Source organism: Carcharodon carcharias, chromosome 12 (assembly GCF_017639515.1).
Source record: "Carcharodon carcharias isolate sCarCar2 chromosome 12, sCarCar2.pri, whole genome shotgun sequence".
In the NCBI taxonomy this organism is placed as follows: domain Eukaryota; kingdom Metazoa; phylum Chordata; class Chondrichthyes; order Lamniformes; family Lamnidae; genus Carcharodon; species Carcharodon carcharias.
Window position 1 is genome coordinate 53,551,071 of NC_054478.1, and position 17,377 is coordinate 53,568,447.

Below are 17,377 nucleotides of genomic sequence, written 5' to 3' on the forward strand. Positions count from 1 at the left end.
AAGAGTCATGTCCCTGGAAGCTCTTGCAGAGCGAAAATCCACATGGTAGAATTTCCACCCACCCACTGCTGCACAAGGTCTTCCAGGGTCCATGGTCGCTGGAGGCCTCCACCTTCTACTCTCTGAAAGCTGCCCCTGGCCTTCTTCCAGGTGAGTCCTGACATGCCCCCGTGTCCAGACTTGTTCCAGACTGGTGTGATATCCCCCTGGCACCAGCATTTCACACTGGCGGGAAACCAATTTTTCAGCTCCTGTCACATTGCACCCCCACTGCCCGCCATTAAACCCATTGCTGTTGGGACTGGAAAATCCCAGCCACTCTGTTTTAGGGGCTTAGTTTAAAGGATAAATGGTGGTCAAACCACCAGAAGAATGCCCCTGTCCTTCTTCAAATGATGCCATGGGATCACTTATGTCCACCAGAACACCAAACGGGACCTTTATAGTCTTATCCAAATGACAATGCAACTTTCCTCTGCACTGCACTGAAATATTAGTCTCGATAATGTGCTCAAGTCCTAGATCAGGACTAGAATGCTCCATCTTTTCACCAAGACGTGAGAAAGCTGCCAGTGAGCCAAGCTGACTCTTACAGTGACCCAGAAATGTGTGAGATTGGAAAATAAATACAAGACTGATTAGACAGGTATTCCGAACTGAAATGCCAATGTTGGAAAAACAATTTTCAGTTTATTTTAGTAGAAAACGTTTTGAAAGACAAACCGTAGGAATCCAAAGCTCCTCACAATAAAATAGGCAAGGCAGAGAGAGAAAAGAAAGACAAATGTTCACAATAGAAAAGGAAGGCATATGTTTATCAGAGTTTGAACGTTTAGGCGGTACACTAGCATTCATTTAGAAAACAGCAGTTAGAAATGAAATAGTCATTAAAATCTAGTGCTTGAATATTCATAATGCAAAAGGACTAGATGCACTGCATCCAAGCGTACTTCAGGAAATAAGGCTACAGTAGTGAGCTTTGGATAAAAATGTTCACAGCTCATTAAATATAGAGATCATGATAGAATATTGGGGAACAGCTCCTGTTCCCTTAAGTCAATAATGTTGATTGTCAATCATTTTAGGAAAATGTTTAAGTTTTAAATAGAAAAGTACTTACATTTTTAACAAAAAATATAAGTAATAAAAGTTGACATAAGTTTATGAAAGGCAGGTGAGTCCTAACAAATATATTTGTTCCCTTTTGAAGATATGATTGAATGGGTGGAAGGTGTTAACTTCTGGATTTTGTAATCTGGACTTTCAGAAAGCATTTATTGAGTTTTCCCTCAAGATCTATGTGACTCAAACAAAAGCTCTTGGAATAAATACAGAAGGAGTAACTGGACAATAAAGTGGCAAAATGAAGAATAGTGTTTATAAAGCTATTAATAGCAACATACTTTACCTTTGCAGACAATTTCAAGTTATTTTGGAAGTGGGATGTTCACATAAAAAGGATAATCATTTTCAAATTGATATATATATAAACAAAGACATGTTTGGTATTAAATAATAAAAGCCCTGGAGCTATCAATAAATAAGATGAAAAAAATCTTGAGATATATAATAGTTTAATGAACAGTTGAAAATGTCTATGTGAAGTGTTTTGAAACCTTTCTCATAGATGTGCTAAGCCATTGTATAAGTGCAAGTCATTCTTTTTAGTGTAGGCAGGACGAGGGTTGGATTGTAGTTGCCATGTGATAGAAGATAAGTCCATGAAAGTAATGCTTACATTCTGAGAAGGAGTATTGTTTCTAGTTGAAAAAGGATCCAACTAATAGATTACGTTACGTGGCAAATTAAGCTAAATGCAGTTACATTACCAAAAAAGGTTGATGGGACAAATATGATGTAGAAGTTTAAAATAACGAAATGAATTGGTTTTTCAGATACAAGTTGGTATTTTGTTGAAAAGGAAAATGGGTGAACCAGAGGGTCTAATTAAAGGTGTACAGGCCACAACCTAAGGTTAGACTAAAAAATAATTTCTTTATACTTGGAGTTCTTGGCTGATGGTATTAACTGCAATACAGTGCAAGATATACTGATGCAATTGAAACAACTCACGGCAATTAGGGATGGACAATAAATGCTGGCCTTGCCAGCAACTCTGACACCCCAAAAACAAAACAAAGTCATTTATTTATATCGATTCTCAATTTATCAAGAGTAGAGGTGCATGAGTTAAGTTAGGGAATCGTTTTAAAAATGATCAGATCATATTGCTAAACCTGAACTACAGCATGAGCTCAAGAACTTCCCAATTTTTTTGAAAAGGGACTCCTTACCTGGGGCATAGAAATACCGCCTGTTGTTCGTATAATTCACCATGACAACAGATACTGCAGACTGTGACTGCAGCACATAAAGATTACTAAGTGTATTTTGTAATAATTGATGTTGAAACATTTATCACCGTAGAGAAATATGTTTTTTTTCCTGTAAAATAAAGTTGTAAAACTGACTAATCCAATAATGCCTAACTCAGGTAAAAGCACCAGCCAGTGTGTTGCAGCATGATATTGTTCTGTCAACATAAAGCCTGACCATCAAACAAGAAAAGTATTTCTACTTGTTTGGAATGTCACCTATATAGTGAGATGGATCCCAGTGGAATTGCCACATAGTCTTTTAAAAATTGCAGTATAAGGACTGACAAAATATAAAACCACAAAACGAAAGCCCTTAAAACCGTTACAAAAGATGTTCTATTAAATATTGAAGAGTAATAAATTGAAGGAAAGTTGTGTAAATGAGATTCTATTATTAAAAAAGTATTATTATTAATACTAATCAAATATGTGCTCAATTCATAAATGTTAAAGTGTTTACATTTTAACAATATTTACATTTGCTAGTTCTGCCAATGTGAAATATAGTAAGACGTAAAAGAAGAAACACAGAAGCAGGGCATTTAGCTCAACCAGTCCGTATTAATGCTTACCCTCCATGTGAGAAAAGTTCTCATCGCACTTACCCACCCTATTTCTTCACCAACAATCCTATCTAATCTTGAATGCTGTCATAGTTTCTGCCTGAAGTACTAATTCTGGAAGTGAATTCAATGATCTTAAAACTGTGTTAAGAAGTGTCTTCTGCTTTCAGTTCTAAATCTCTTGTAGAGAAGCGCCTTGTTCTAGACACTTTAACAACTGGAATAGTGTATATGGATGATTTGTGTATAGGTCGGGTGGGTATGGTGTTGACATTTGTATATTAAATCAAAATAGGAAGTAAGGTCAATTCTTCAGAAGACCAAAGGAACGTGTAAAAGGGTATCAATAAGATAGGAACGGGTTAAAAAGTTGCAGTTGGAATTCAATGTTAATGATTGTGAGGTGATCATTTTCGTTACGCGAAACAACAACAGTTATACTGATTAGTAGTAGACTTGGTGCTGACGAATAGCAGCGGGATTTAGGGGCATAGATTCAGAGGACATTAAAGAATGCGGGTGGAATCGTCTCAGAGTTGCACTAAGTGCGGTAGCGAACAGGTAAAATGACGTTTTACCTGCCGGCCGAGATGGCTGGTTTCGTCCCAAACCGGCCACATTACCTATGCATTCCCAGCTCTCATATGCCCGCCTACCATCACCTTGCCACTTCATCACGCAGGGCGCCATATTTAAAGTCCAGCCATGCACACCACACCTCAGTGTTTCCAGCCCACAGCTGCTGCAGGGTAGCTGCCCACGAAAGCAAAAAGACTGCAGACCCCAGGTTTAACGACATATGCTGCAACACCTTTTGGATGCCATGGAGACCCCACTGGAATGTCCTCTTCCCCTGCTCTGGCCGCAGGATGGGCAGCGGCACAACCAAGCAAACTTGGGAGACGGTGGCAGCGATGGTCAGCGCCAACACCATTCAAAAGAGGACAGCCACCCAGTGCCACAAGAGGATGAATAATCTCCTCTGTTCCGCCAGGATAAGTCACTCTTCTCATCGCTCTCAACTCACACACTCACAAACCCATTACACATCCACAGGGATCTCATTCACTGTCAGTTCAAGGGACACCTCCATTCACTCGCTCTTACACACACCGTCATTATCCTCATCCAGTCCATGGGCCACCCACTACCCACACAGGCCAGGTATACTCATCATCTGGCCTGGTGGGCATCCTGCTTACACTTTTCTCCATCTCTGTTCTTTCTCCATTTCTATTCATGGAGGACAAGCTGGCACACAACAAGAGGGTGAGGTCGCAGACTGGTGGAGGAATGCCTGAAATCAAGGTCCTCATGGACTTTGAAAACAGAGCCATCCAGCTGGCCAGCGATGATTTGGACTGGTCCTGTGCTGATGGTGACGTCAGCGGTGCCCTACTAAGTGGAGTGCAGCAGTGCAACATCCATCAGGCAACCATGCTGTAAGTGATGTTTCCCGTTTCACAGGCCATTGCCATGCACTAATTATCTCTCTTTGCTTCCAGACGCACATTTGGGAAACAGCTGACGGAGTCCATGGCCTCCAATCAAGTCCCAAAGAAACCTCTGAAGAGGAATCTGGAGGTATCCTCCTTGAAGTCCTGTCACAGCGCTCACCCACACCCTCCAACAGTGCAGGGACACGCACCTCGGTGCGACCTAGTTTTAGAATAGCCTCAGGATCACAATCTGGTGAGCACATCGCACTGTCTGATCCACAGCAAGCGGAGGCAGGGACTTCCCAGGGCCCTGGCATTCAGAGGACTGCTGGAGGCCAGAAATTTGCTGAGTCTGAGTCAAATGACAAGTCTCTGGGCTTGGTCATGTTGCAGTTGCTGGAGCTGCAAAGGCAAGCTCGGGAACATTAGGAAGGGATGTGTGCTGCACTCCTCAGATTGCAAGGTACGATGGAGGAGTCCTTTCGCCATCACTCTGAGGTGATAGCACCAGCATGCCAATGCACCGAGGTCAACACTGGTGGGATGGCAGCCGCATGCAGACCTTGGTCCAGGATGTCACTCCTGCACTGCTGCGTGGATTCAACTCCATCGCTGATGCCAGAGTTGGCCTCCAACAATGTGTACGTGAGAGGGGTGCCGGGCAGTTCGATCTTACTCCAGCTACCCCTTCTCGTCAAGGAGTCAGCCTGGGGCCCTCGGGCATCCATAGGGAGGAGGATCAGCAGAAACATACCCCAGAGACATCCATCTGGGTGACTCTGGGAGTGTCCGGCCCATCCGAATCCCCTCTTCCTGTGTGCTCAGCAGCTCCTGTTCCACAGGCCAAGGAGGGTGCCACTGCCACACTGCAATACCCTGAAAGCAGGTCGGAGCCCTCCATGACCAGTGACGCTGTGCTTCTGAAAGGCTCAGGCACTGAGGGAAGAAAAATGATCAGATGCTTCTAAAGTTTCATAGCTGCGTCTCTATGATATGACCCTGATCACAAGAACGGAAGTGAGCTGCCCTCGGCCAGACATCAGTCAGACATTCTTAGAAGCTATGTGAAGATCTCTGGAATGTCTTCACTGCATGTCTTCATTATCCTCTTGCAATTGAGTGAATACTGGGGCCTCTGCCTCATCTCCATGACAGGAGCATTCTCACAGAGGGTATCCGCGCTGCCATAAGCCAGACTGGAGTTAAACATTCACAGATTCAATGCGAGGATCTGTGGCGTCTCCTCCCTGCATGTCGTCATCATCCTCCACAAATCTAGCAGATATGAGGGCCTCCCGAGCACGCCTGCCTTGTCTAGTCAGTGTGAGGGTCTCACCCCTTTCATCGTCGCCTTCGAGGACCTCCTCACTCTGATCCTCATCTGTATCCTCCACATGGCTATAGCCAAAAAAGGTATAAACAAAAAGTGAACAAACACATTTCACTGCAGTGGGTTAGAGTGACTTGCTCACTCAGAAGACACGCATGGAATTCCTCATCGGATTGACCACCGGGACGGAGTCCAGCTCACAGGGAAGCCAAGCAACTGGTATTATTGTATGCACTATCGTTTAGAGGTTTAATAAAGGTATATCACATTTGGTGGAACTTCATCCAAGTTGTCATATGTCATTGACATCCAGAGTAAAGACACAGGAACCTTTAGACCAGGAGTAGGGTCTAACTAGAATTTAATGCCTACCTCCTGGGGCTTTGGTGGTGAAGGGCCATTTAACCAGGCAGGAGTATGGTGGATGGACCCTACCACCTTTCCACCTCCATCCCGATTAAGTCCATGGCAGGAAGCCCATGGATGATCTTTTCACTCCGCTGCCAGTTGAGGCTCTTAAGTGGGCAATTAATGCCCACTTAAGGGCCTTATTCTGCTAATGCTGGTATTAACCCAGTGGCAGGCAGGTGTCTTGCCAAATGGGGGTAGCATGACCAGCAGGCCCGTGTGGGGTTGCATGAGGGCTCTTGGGTGGGGGAGAAGGTGGGGCCTTCTCAGTGCCTGATCAAAGATTCCGGTATTGGGAAGCGGGTTGCCACTGTCCTTGCTGCCGAACCACTCCCTCTTCCCATCCTTCTTCCCTTCCCTTGCGGCCCCAAAGCATGAGCACCCTCCTGCCATCACTCACCTGTGGCCTGGGATCCAGCGACAAACATGGGTCTCAGGTGTTGTGCCACTAGCAGCCACTGCCTCCCCATTACGCTCCTGTACGATAGAGCTGACAGCCTATTGGTTGTCAGCTCTCATCAGGCAGGACTTCAGCTTCTGGGGATGTTTTAACCTGGGGGAAGACTGCTGCTTCCCTGTTAAGTGCTTAAGTGGCACTTAACACTGCAAGCCTTCCCTCAAAGAGGCGAAGCGGGGCTCTTGCCAGCTCTGCAGCCCAATAGCCTCCATTAAATACCATCCAGTGTCTCAGGTTGAACAAGCAGTAAGGTAAGGACATTGGGGGTTTGGATTTTTATAACACAAGATAGAGGGCTGGATTTTCCTGTCCCCACATGTGGCTTTAAAAATGGCCGGCGGAGCCTGTTTCAAGAATTCCCACCCCCATTCCCATGACTGGCAATTTTGTTTAGGGCAGGATAAGGGTCACGAGTCCACACACAGCTGTGCTAATGATGTCGACTCCATTGTGGAGGTGGGCATTTCAGACCTTCCACAATTCTGATGGAGTTGGCCCAGCATTTGAAGGTGACATGGTTCAGATCAGCTAAGGGGTGTTGTGAGCTATGTGAAAACCCTGTTCTTGAATTGTGAGCCTTTTGACAGGTAAGTTCAAAAGGTGTTGCCAACTTCACATGTCATAATGAAATGCTGTATAATAAGTTATATATGCTTTTAAGTACAGTGATTTATGATAGGACTTTGTTCATAAAAGGTAAGTGACCATTAAATTGACCAGCTTAAAAAAGTGGAAAGGCCATCAGAATCATTACGGTACATTATCCTGACATGAAACCTCATGCCGCCGGTGGATGAGGTTTCATGTTTTCTCTATTCCCCGCCAGGGCTCCTGAAGGTTGGACGGGCAGGTCCTTTAATTGTTTTAATGATCCTGTGAACGGTCTCAATTGGCCATTGACAGGTCGGCGGACCCCCGCCTTCCTGAAGATTTAAATAGAGCGGGATGACGTCAGGGGTTCCATCCGACTTCATCCTGCATCATTTTGCGCGTCGGCCAGCGGGTCCTGCCCGCTGCTCACCGACGGCAAGGTTCAGCCCACTCTCAAACCATGGGCTGAATTTTGTTTTGGAAGCTATACTGTTTACTGATTGTATTGCAAGCTCACAACTCTTTATTCCCTGTTGCTATTTTAATATTTATGGGAACTTGAGCAGGAAATGCCAGTCAAAGTTCCGCTTCAGTTTCTTTCCAGCAATAATTGTGGCTCAGTATCTCCTGGATTCAACTTTCTATGTTGAAATGATCGAGGTTGGACACATGAACAAAAGATGAAAGAAGACGTTGGAAGCACACTGTCAGCTGCCTTAGAATTTGTAACCAAGACAGCAAATTAAGCAGAAATGGTGGAATAAAATACTGCGCTGAATATCTTGTTGAAAAAAGTAAAGGAAATCATTTGACCATGACACAGACTTACATTCTCTGAACTACATTGGGACTTTATTCCCAAATTTGTTGTAATTTTTGCTCATGGTGTAGTTTATAATTGTGTTCCAGTGTATATTTTTCAGTGTAACTATGGCATAAGAGTATTGTTGCTTTGCGTTCTTGCTACCAGATTTGTAGTTATGTTTGCTGAAACCCTCTCCTGTTCATTTCCATAGTCCCATCCCACATGCAAAAAATCAGTTCATGGAAGTTTCTTGGATGTAATGCACTGGTACAGTTTTAAGGCCAAAATATTTAGAAACCAAGGGGAGAATGGTCTCCCCATCAGAGGGGCTGAACGGGAGCGGATGCGGATAATAATGAAGAAAAAATTTTTTGAGACATGTCCCCTCACGTGACAGTGTCACATGAGCTGGGACATGTCAATGAACTTTAATAAAAAGTTTTATTCAATTTATAAACCCTTCATGAAACCTCATCCTGCACGTGGATGAGGGTTTCATGATAAATGCTAAGGCCGCCTGGGCTCTTTGCCTGCCCGCCAACCTTAAGGTTGGATGGGCAGCTCCGTTAAGTATTTTAATTAGCTTTTAAATGGCCTTAATAGGCCTTTGACAGTCCAGCAGACATGCAGCCCGACTTCAGTGCGCGCCCGCCAAACTGAAAATCAGAATGATGCACGGTGACGTCGCGATGCACGCCCGTCATTGCGCGTCATTTTACACGTCAGCATGCAGGGCCCACCCCTGCACGCCAACCTGAAGATTCTGGCCCATCTGATATCGGTGTAACTAAGAATGCTGTAGTTTGATAGCAATTTTCTTTACCTCTTTTAAAAAAGTATATCTTACTAAGTTTCACCATACTTAACCAAAGTGTTGTCAGTCTTAGGGCACCAAAATGTTTCAGATCCCTGCACCTCTTCTCTACATGTCTGGAAGAACTAGCCAACAAAAATGATTGTTCCACTGGGCAATTTCTGTTCTGCATAATAATGAGGGACAGGAGCAGCAGTACCATACCCTCTGGTAAGGAGCCAGAAGACAACAACCTACTTCCCCTACTGGTGCCACTGCCTTGCCCTAGTTTAGGCTGATTTTTACTTTCCAGCCTGGGTTAATGAGCACTGCAGCAAATTTGGTTGTAAATTCCCAATGGCAAGATCAATACACAAACTGCCATAAATATTAGTGTCATTCCTGAGTACGTATGATCTAGGAAATTCGTGGCCACGCCAGATGGTAATGGCACAAAATGAGCAGTATTGGACTGCCAGATTTTCCTCTCTGTTGACTTCATGGGCAAAATTTTTCGAATGTTGGGTATTCCTGTCCTGCCACCGACAAAGTCAACAGGGAACGCATCCCCGCCAAGTCGGCTGCCACTCCCCTTCCTTGGATTCACCTAGTTCTGTTGAAGGGTCATGAGGACTCGAAACATCAACTCTTTTCTTCTCCACCGATGCTGCCAGACCTGTTGAGTTTTTCCAGGTAATTCTGTTTTGTTTCAGATGAGAAGGATGCCTGGCATGTGTGGGTGCTGAGTGGTGCCATGGATGGTATAAGGACATGATCCGCAGAGATGTTGGTGTGTGTGAGAGAGTGATTGTTGACATCCTTGAGCTGGCAGTGAGTGATATCCCTATGGATGTGTGATGGGTTTGTGAGTGTGTGAGCTGAAAGTGACGAGAAGGGTGACTTACCCTGGCGGAACAGAGGTGCTCACTCATCCTCTTCCTGTACTGCGTGGCTGACTTCTTTTATAGGGTGCTGGTGCTCACCACCGCTGCCACCGCCTCTCATGCTGGATTTGTCACCTTGGTTAAGGTTTTTTGCCCAGAAGGGGGGTAGAGGACTTCGTGGCAGGCCTCCACTGCATCCAGTAGGCACTTGAGAGAGGCGACACCAAGTTTAGGGGCAGTGTATTTCCTCCCTTTGGAAGCCATGATTCTCCTCCAGCTTTCGAACCCTTGGAGAGTGCTAGCTCTGTGCAGGGGCGACCACTATATATGGCGCCCAGATTACAGAAGACCTGAGGTGACAGTGGGACGGATGAATCAGAGGCTGCCCCACCAGCGATCTGATGTGAAACCTGCGCCTCTCAATTTTTTGAACAAAGTGGTGCACAATTTGTGGAAAAAGCTGCAATTGCCGTTGGCGGGTCAAACACTGATTTCCCAGCCTGCTTTTGGACTTTGCCGATTTGACAGAAAATCCTGCCCTATGGGTCACTGGAAGGCAGAGTTGCTTTCTCTCGATACAATTATTTGCTGTCATTTAAATGCAGTGAGGTGATCAAGGGGTAAGTCAAATTCCTCCTTTGTGTTGGAGTTATAGTAGAGAAAGCGATACAGACAAAGCCTACTTTAAGAGTGGTAATGCAGTAATGAATCAGCTGTGTTGCTGTGGTTTATCAGAGGAAATGCAGCCCACTATCAGTGAAAACTGAAGATTATGAAACTTGGAGCTAATTTGGCCATAAATCTGCCTAACCAGGCTACATTTTGCATCTCAGTACTAAATGGTGACATGTAAAAATGTTGTCTCTGCTTGTTTGTGTGTTCCATGGAATGGTCACTCTCTCTAACAGGTTGTGCATCTCAGATTAGCAATGAAATGAAGATGAATTATTTTCGCCTAATCACATGGGGAAAAAAAATCCAGCATTCATCTTATTTTTTGAGATGTTGGTAAACAGGTGGATTCCAAAAATATTAATTGTAAAGATATGTAATTCAAACCAACTGTCATAGAAATTTTGTTGCCTGATTCAGGTGATTTGCTGTTTACTAATAAATCATGTTTCTCCTTTAGTATCCCATTATCGGAATGATTATATGCTGTGGGTGACAGGTGTATTGAACATTTGGAAAAACAAATCAGTGCAATAACACTCATAATGTTTGAAAGAATCAATCCATGCAAATAGTGAACGCACTGAAGTGAAATTAAATATCAAAGGAATTTACAGCCGACAGTACAGCTAAAATTATGGTGATGGAAAATTTAGCATGAAGCACTTATCAGTATTTTAGTGCTGAAAACCACATCAGGCGGAGGAACATAAAGGAAAACAATTGTAGTTGTTGGAGACCAATCATCTCAGCCCAGGATATCACTGCAGGAATAAAAACAGAAAATGCTGGAAAAACTCAGCAGGTCTGGCAGCATCTGTGGAGAGAGAAAAACAGAGTTAAAGTTTCGAGTCTTCTTCAGAGCTAAAGAGAAGTAGAAATGTGATGACATTTATACTGTCTAAGAGGGGGTGGAGCAGATGAAGCAAAATCGAAGGTCAGGGATAGGTGGGAGCTAAAGCGAAATTTGACACGGGTGTCATGGAGACAGGACAAAGGGAGTGTTAATGGGAGTGGTAAGGACTAAAGAATGTGCTGATAGTGGCAGAATGTATTAACGGCAGAACAAGGGTGAGCGCTCTGTGAAAGCACAACATAGAAACAAGTGATAGATGGCCCTGTGGGCCGGAGGGGGGTGGGGTGGAGTGGTGGTTAGGGAAAAACGATTAAAAAGGTGGATAAATAAATAAAAATGAAAATAAATAATAATTAAAATTAAAATGAAAAAAAACAAAAAAATTGGATTAATAAAGGAGTAGAGATGGAAGAGAGAGTTCATGGTCTGAAGTTGTTGAACTCAGTGTTCAGTCTGGAAGGCTATAAAGTGCCTAATCGAAACATGAGGTGCTGTTTCTCCAGTTTGCATTGGGCTTCACTGGAACATTGCAGCAGGCCAAGGACAGACATGTGGGCATGAGAGCAGGATGGGTTGTTGAAATAGCAAGCGACAAGAAGGTCTGGGTCATGCTTGCAGACAGACTGAAAGTGTTCTGCAAAGCAGCCACCCAGACTGTGTTTCATCTCCCCAATGTAGAGAAGACCATAAAAACAAAAAATAAAAACAAAAAAACTGCGGATGCTGGAAATCCAAAACAAAAACAGAATTACCTGGAAAAACTCAGCAGGTCTGGCAGCATCGGCGGAGAAGAAAAGAGTTGACGTTTCGAGTCCTCATGACCCTTCGACAGAACTTCGACAGAAGACCATGTTGGGAGCAGCAAATGCAGTAAACCAAATTGAAGGAGGTGCAAGTGAAGTGCTGCTTCACCTGAAATGTGTGTTTGGGGCCTTGGATGGTGAGGAAGGAGGAGGTAAAGGGACAAGTGTTGCACCTTCTGCATTTGCATGGGAAGGTGCCGTGGGAAGTGGATGAAGAGTTAGGGGTGATGGAGCAGTGGACCAGGGTGTCCTGGAGGGATGCTGACAGTGGGGGGTGGTGAGGGGAAGATGTGGTTTAGTGGTGGAGTTGGCAGAAGATGATCCTTTGGATGTTGAGGCTGGTGGGGTGAAAAGTGAGGACAAGGGGGGCCCTAGCATGGTTCTGGGAGGGAGACGAAGGGGTGAGGGTAGAGGTGCGGAGATGGGTCAGGCATGGATGAGGATCCTATCAACCACTTTGGGGGTGGAAATCTCGGTTAAGGAATGTCAGAAGTGCTGTTTTGGAAGGTGGCATCACCTGAACAGGTGTGACAGAGGCAGACGAACTGGGAGAATGGGATTGAGTCCTTACAGGAACTGGGGTGCGAGGAGCTTTAGTTGAGGTAGCTATTGCAGTCGGTGGGCCTTTTATGAATATTGGTAGAATCTGAAATATAAACACAAAATGCTGGAGAAACTCAGCAGGTCTGGCAGCATCTATGGAGAGGGAAACAGAGTTAACATTTTGCTTTCATGTCACTGTCCTAGGCCCAACCATTTTCAGCTGCCTTATGAATGACCGTGCCTCCAACACAAGGTCAGAAATTGAGAAGAAAAGTAGCAACAGAGGCAAGGATATCGGTGTTATATGTTGGTAACCATGTCATACATATGTTACCGTTTGACAAAAGTACAAAAACAAATGTTTACTTGTACACCAAGGAGATGCCAATTACCTTGCAGGTAGACTGCTATTTATATCTGCCCAGGAAGCAATACACCTTCTGTCAATCATAGGCTCAAGACAATATATTCTGTTATTGACTCTGCTAGACATTTTGTAAATGATAGTAATGCTGTAATGGTGTGGGGGCCATGGTTAGAAATTATAAAGAAACACTTTTATTTATATCATGACCACCGGATGTCTCTAAGCATTTTACAGCCAATGAAGCACTTTTGAAATATGGTCACTGTTGTAATGTAGAAAATCTGGCAGCCAATTTGCTCACAGCATCGTAAGATTTAAAGAGTAACTCAAGATCAGTAGAGGGGCAGACTAAGGAGAGAAAACTGTTACAATGCTTTCATGATATTTTTTCTGCAAAGAAGTTCACAAGTAACTGATTTACGCAGTTTTAAGCTCAAATATTTGTGCGTGCAAATTTCCTCAGACATTGCTCCACTTCCCAGATCCATAGGCTGAAACTTTAATTTATAACAGCTCCATGCAAAAAACAAGCTCAAGCGAGCTTCCTGATTTAACACAAACAATACACTGGCTTAGGTTTATCCCAAAATACATGGGCACACAATGACAACAGCTCATTCACTATTATCCCTACTAATGGCAGAGTATTTGTGGTTGTTTTTTGCCAGTTTTTTAACACCTGTTATCAGTGTAGCTGAGATTTATGGAGTTTGATATTAATTTCTTTTGCATTTATTTTTGCTGTTTTTGTTACTGAGACCTGTGTTATTCTTAACCAAAGTGTCTTTAATTTAATTGCATTAAAATGTTTTGGACCCATGCTTAGAGGGACTAAGCAGTTGGAATGACCTTTCCATTTGTGCATAATAATGGAGAGGAAAAGGAGCAGCAAAGGCAAGAAGCTCTGGGAGCTAAGTACCATTGCTTACGACAGCCCATTCACTATTACGTCTGTTAATGGTACCAGCAGTCGTTTTATGCCAGTTTTTAACATTCCAGCATTGGCAAGTGAATGGCACAGGAAATTTCTTTTGGTAAGGTTGGTGCAAAAATCGGCAAAGAATTTCAGGGCAATTCCTGTATAATTGTAATCAAGTACACTCAAAGCCAGTGCATGAATAATGGGTCTGGTTTCTTATATGTTTCATAGTTATACATAAAGATGAAAATTTACTGAACTATGTTTTCCATAATTACATTTTATATACTTTTGACAATCTCCATTTTAAATTATGCATCAGATTTGGTGAGGCCACCAAAATTTTCATTTATATAATTAAATTATGATGTGCTACATGAGATTTTGAGCTTTACATTACAATGTTTCTCAAATTGTATTTGAAAATTAGCAGGGCATCAGTATGTAAATATTGTAAAGAATCCTATTCTTATAAACCTGCATTCAATATCTACTGAAAATGTTTCTGCTTTCTAAGAACTTAAATGTGTAAATTTAATATCTGATTACAATTTAATAAGTTGGCTATGGTTTAGGTTCGTCTAGGCATTAATATATATGTCTCTATCCACCTCTTTGTCTCTGTATTGATAGAGATATAGATGGTCAGATATAGGCATATGTATTATATATAATAGTTATTAATTACACTACATTTATCATTTAACAACTATTATTAATTTTAAAGCAAGTTTATATATTAAATATAAAGAGATGTTAATTACATTATTCTTCCCTTTGAACATTGTTAGCTATGTGAAAAATCTAAACGAGCAGATTACATTATGAAATGTACAAAATTTAATTTTATCCCATGTCTAATAAAATAATTCACCCATTAAATTGTAGGCCAGTCCTAAGCACATTATTTATTCATTCTGGGCCTTGCTTGTCATTAATCTTTATTGAAGGAAACACTAAAATTGAATAACTTGGAATATCTGCAATTATTACTTTTACAATTATGCATTTTTCATTTCAGGCAAATTCATTTTTATATACCATTAATTTATAATGCATTATATACGAACTAAGTACTCCAACCATCATTATACACTGTTGACTCAATTGTTGTAATAATCTGGAACAGGGCTAAATATGTTTAATACGCTAGTATTCAGTAGAGGTAAATTGTTATTCTTGGATCAATGCTGTGCTTTAACATTGAAAAGTAAGCCTTCCAGGTAATAATCGTTCTGGGGAATTTGGATGCATGGTTGGATAAAGCATAAAATAATTAATCTATTAGATGATGCGGTTGTAACAGTTATCACTTTACTTTTTACAATCAAATTTCTTCAAATGTAATAGAACAATTATGAAGTATAAGTAATAATGAAATATAACTAATAATACAATGAGTGGTATAGCAAGTTATTACTCATGATCTCCCAATAAAGAGGATCTCAAGCTCCCTGTCATCACAAGTTAAACTATTTTCTCATTTTTTACCAAAGTAGTAATTGCATTAATATAACAGCCCTGTACAATAAAATAATCAAATAAATATAATAAATGGTGATAGTCAAGACTCCAGGGAATCCAAGATTAGACAATGCATCATCATTATTTTGGGGTTAATTGGACCTCATAAGCACTTTATAAAGTGAAGCAGACCTTAACTATTTTCAGAAAATGGGCACTCCTAATACACTTCAAAGTTAGCAGATAGAGGTAGATCAAGAGCTACACAGCAAACTTTGAGATTTCAATTCATCCAATGAGTATATGTTCCCTTGTTTTATTCCTAGGTCTATATTTTTGAAAATAACATCTATTACCAAACTGAAGTAAAGAGTAGTGCTCTGCGCCTTACCTCTTCGGGAAAAGAAGGGATAATCTACAATGGCATTGCAGACTGGTTATACGAAGGTAGGAGACATCAAGTTTATTGCAGCACCAATGTCTGAAGTAAAACTCAAAGCAAATAAAGTCATGGTAATAATTTTCCCATTCCATGTAGTGGAAGCTGTACTTTTACTTTGTGCATGGGTAGCAGCTGACATTCTGAAAGTAGCATCATCAAAATAATCACAAATGGCATTGCTTATACGTGAAATAATATTGGCCTTAATACAATATTTCCATAAGTGACAAATACAAGAAGTGAGAATAAAATTTTTTCTTCTTGTCAAGGAATATTTTCAAGATAGGTCACAATAAACTCTACATGATTCATTAAACTTGCAGGGCTTTGGGAACCCAGCAGAGGAACGAGACTGACTAGATTGCTCTACAGAGAGCTGGCATGGACTTGATGGGTCAAATGGCCTTCCTCTGTGCCGTAATGATTATGAGTCTATGGGCCAGAGTTTCGAAGGGCCACAGGGTCGGGTCCCAGTGCGGCTGGGAATTAAAAATCGCTGTCCTGGAAGTCGTTTTGGGATCCTGATGCCTTCAGGACAGTTTTGTATTTTCAAAGGGCCAGCTGGGGTGGGAAGGGAGCAGGAAACAGGGTCGCAGCCAACTAACGGTCCCTTGAGCTCACTAATGAGCATTGTACCAAGCCTCGTCATTCATGGGCACTTTTGACCTCCTGGTCCTCTGAGAAACTGTCTGCTTTAATCGGCAAGGCAGCCACAGCCCCAAAATAGCTGCCACCTGCCTTTGCCGTTGGAGCTAAGCAGGCAGTTTGCACCTGCTGGAGATGCTCAGTACCTCTAATTGGAAGCCAAACTCACCTCCTGGTCAATTAAGCCATTTAAATGTAAAAATAGTTTCACAATATTCAAATTTATTCAAGTGTTATGTTCCTGACCCTGCATTGAAAATACAGTCCTATGACTCTATAAATAAACTAGTAATTTTTTTTTACAGTTTTGATGACCTTGTCCATTTAAGATGTGTGGCTTTAAATAGAAAATATTTGTGGAAACTCCAAGTAACCAACTTAACATTAATTCTAAAAAACAAGCAAAATACCTCAGATGCTGGAAATCTGAAGTAAAAACAGAAAATACTTGGAAAAACTCAGCAGATCTGACAGCATCTGTGGAGAGAGAATAAGAGTTAACACTTTGAGGCCAATATGCCTCTTCTTCCTGGAGGGTGGTGGAAGGAAGCCAACTTGTCGTGCAACAGGGGCATTTCTCTGTTCAGTGTCATTCTCCTCCCCCTTTCTCAACTGCTGCTCCTGCTCTTTCCCCAATGAGTTGCCTCCTACCAGGTTTGCACCATTCTCAAGGTCCACACTTTTCTGGATAACCATGCTGTGGAGAACACAGCATAATGACCGAAACCCTTGCAGGAGGGTATTGAGGGTGCACCCTGACGATCCAGGCTCCAGAATCACAGATTCATATGTACAATAGCCTGCTCAGTGATTGTCCGACTGAGCATGTGGCTTTGGTTGCATCGCCTCTGCATCTCTGTCTGGTGCTCCCATAGAAGGGTTAGTAACTATGGTAATCTGAGGTGTAATACACCTTTAAGAGAATGTGAGCAGATTGACCATGTGACTGTAAGACCCAATGGCTGTGTAGCATGGGCTACCATGTTAAAGTTAATCTAGAGCAGGATCTGGTTGGAGA

The 17,377-nt window shown here is 42.4% G+C and overlaps 1 protein-coding gene across 1 annotated transcript in view; it reads left to right on the forward strand.

Annotated features, from left to right (window-relative positions):
* Positions 1–17,377, forward strand: part of LOC121284675 (inactive dipeptidyl peptidase 10-like) — an 864,551-nt gene that overhangs the window by 690,448 nt on the left and 156,726 nt on the right. Inside the window, exon 8 of the mRNA XM_041200234.1 lies at positions 15,599–15,719. Coding sequence (XP_041056168.1) covers positions 15,599–15,719 — 121 coding nt within the window. The remainder of the gene's footprint in view (positions 1–15,598; positions 15,720–17,377) is intronic.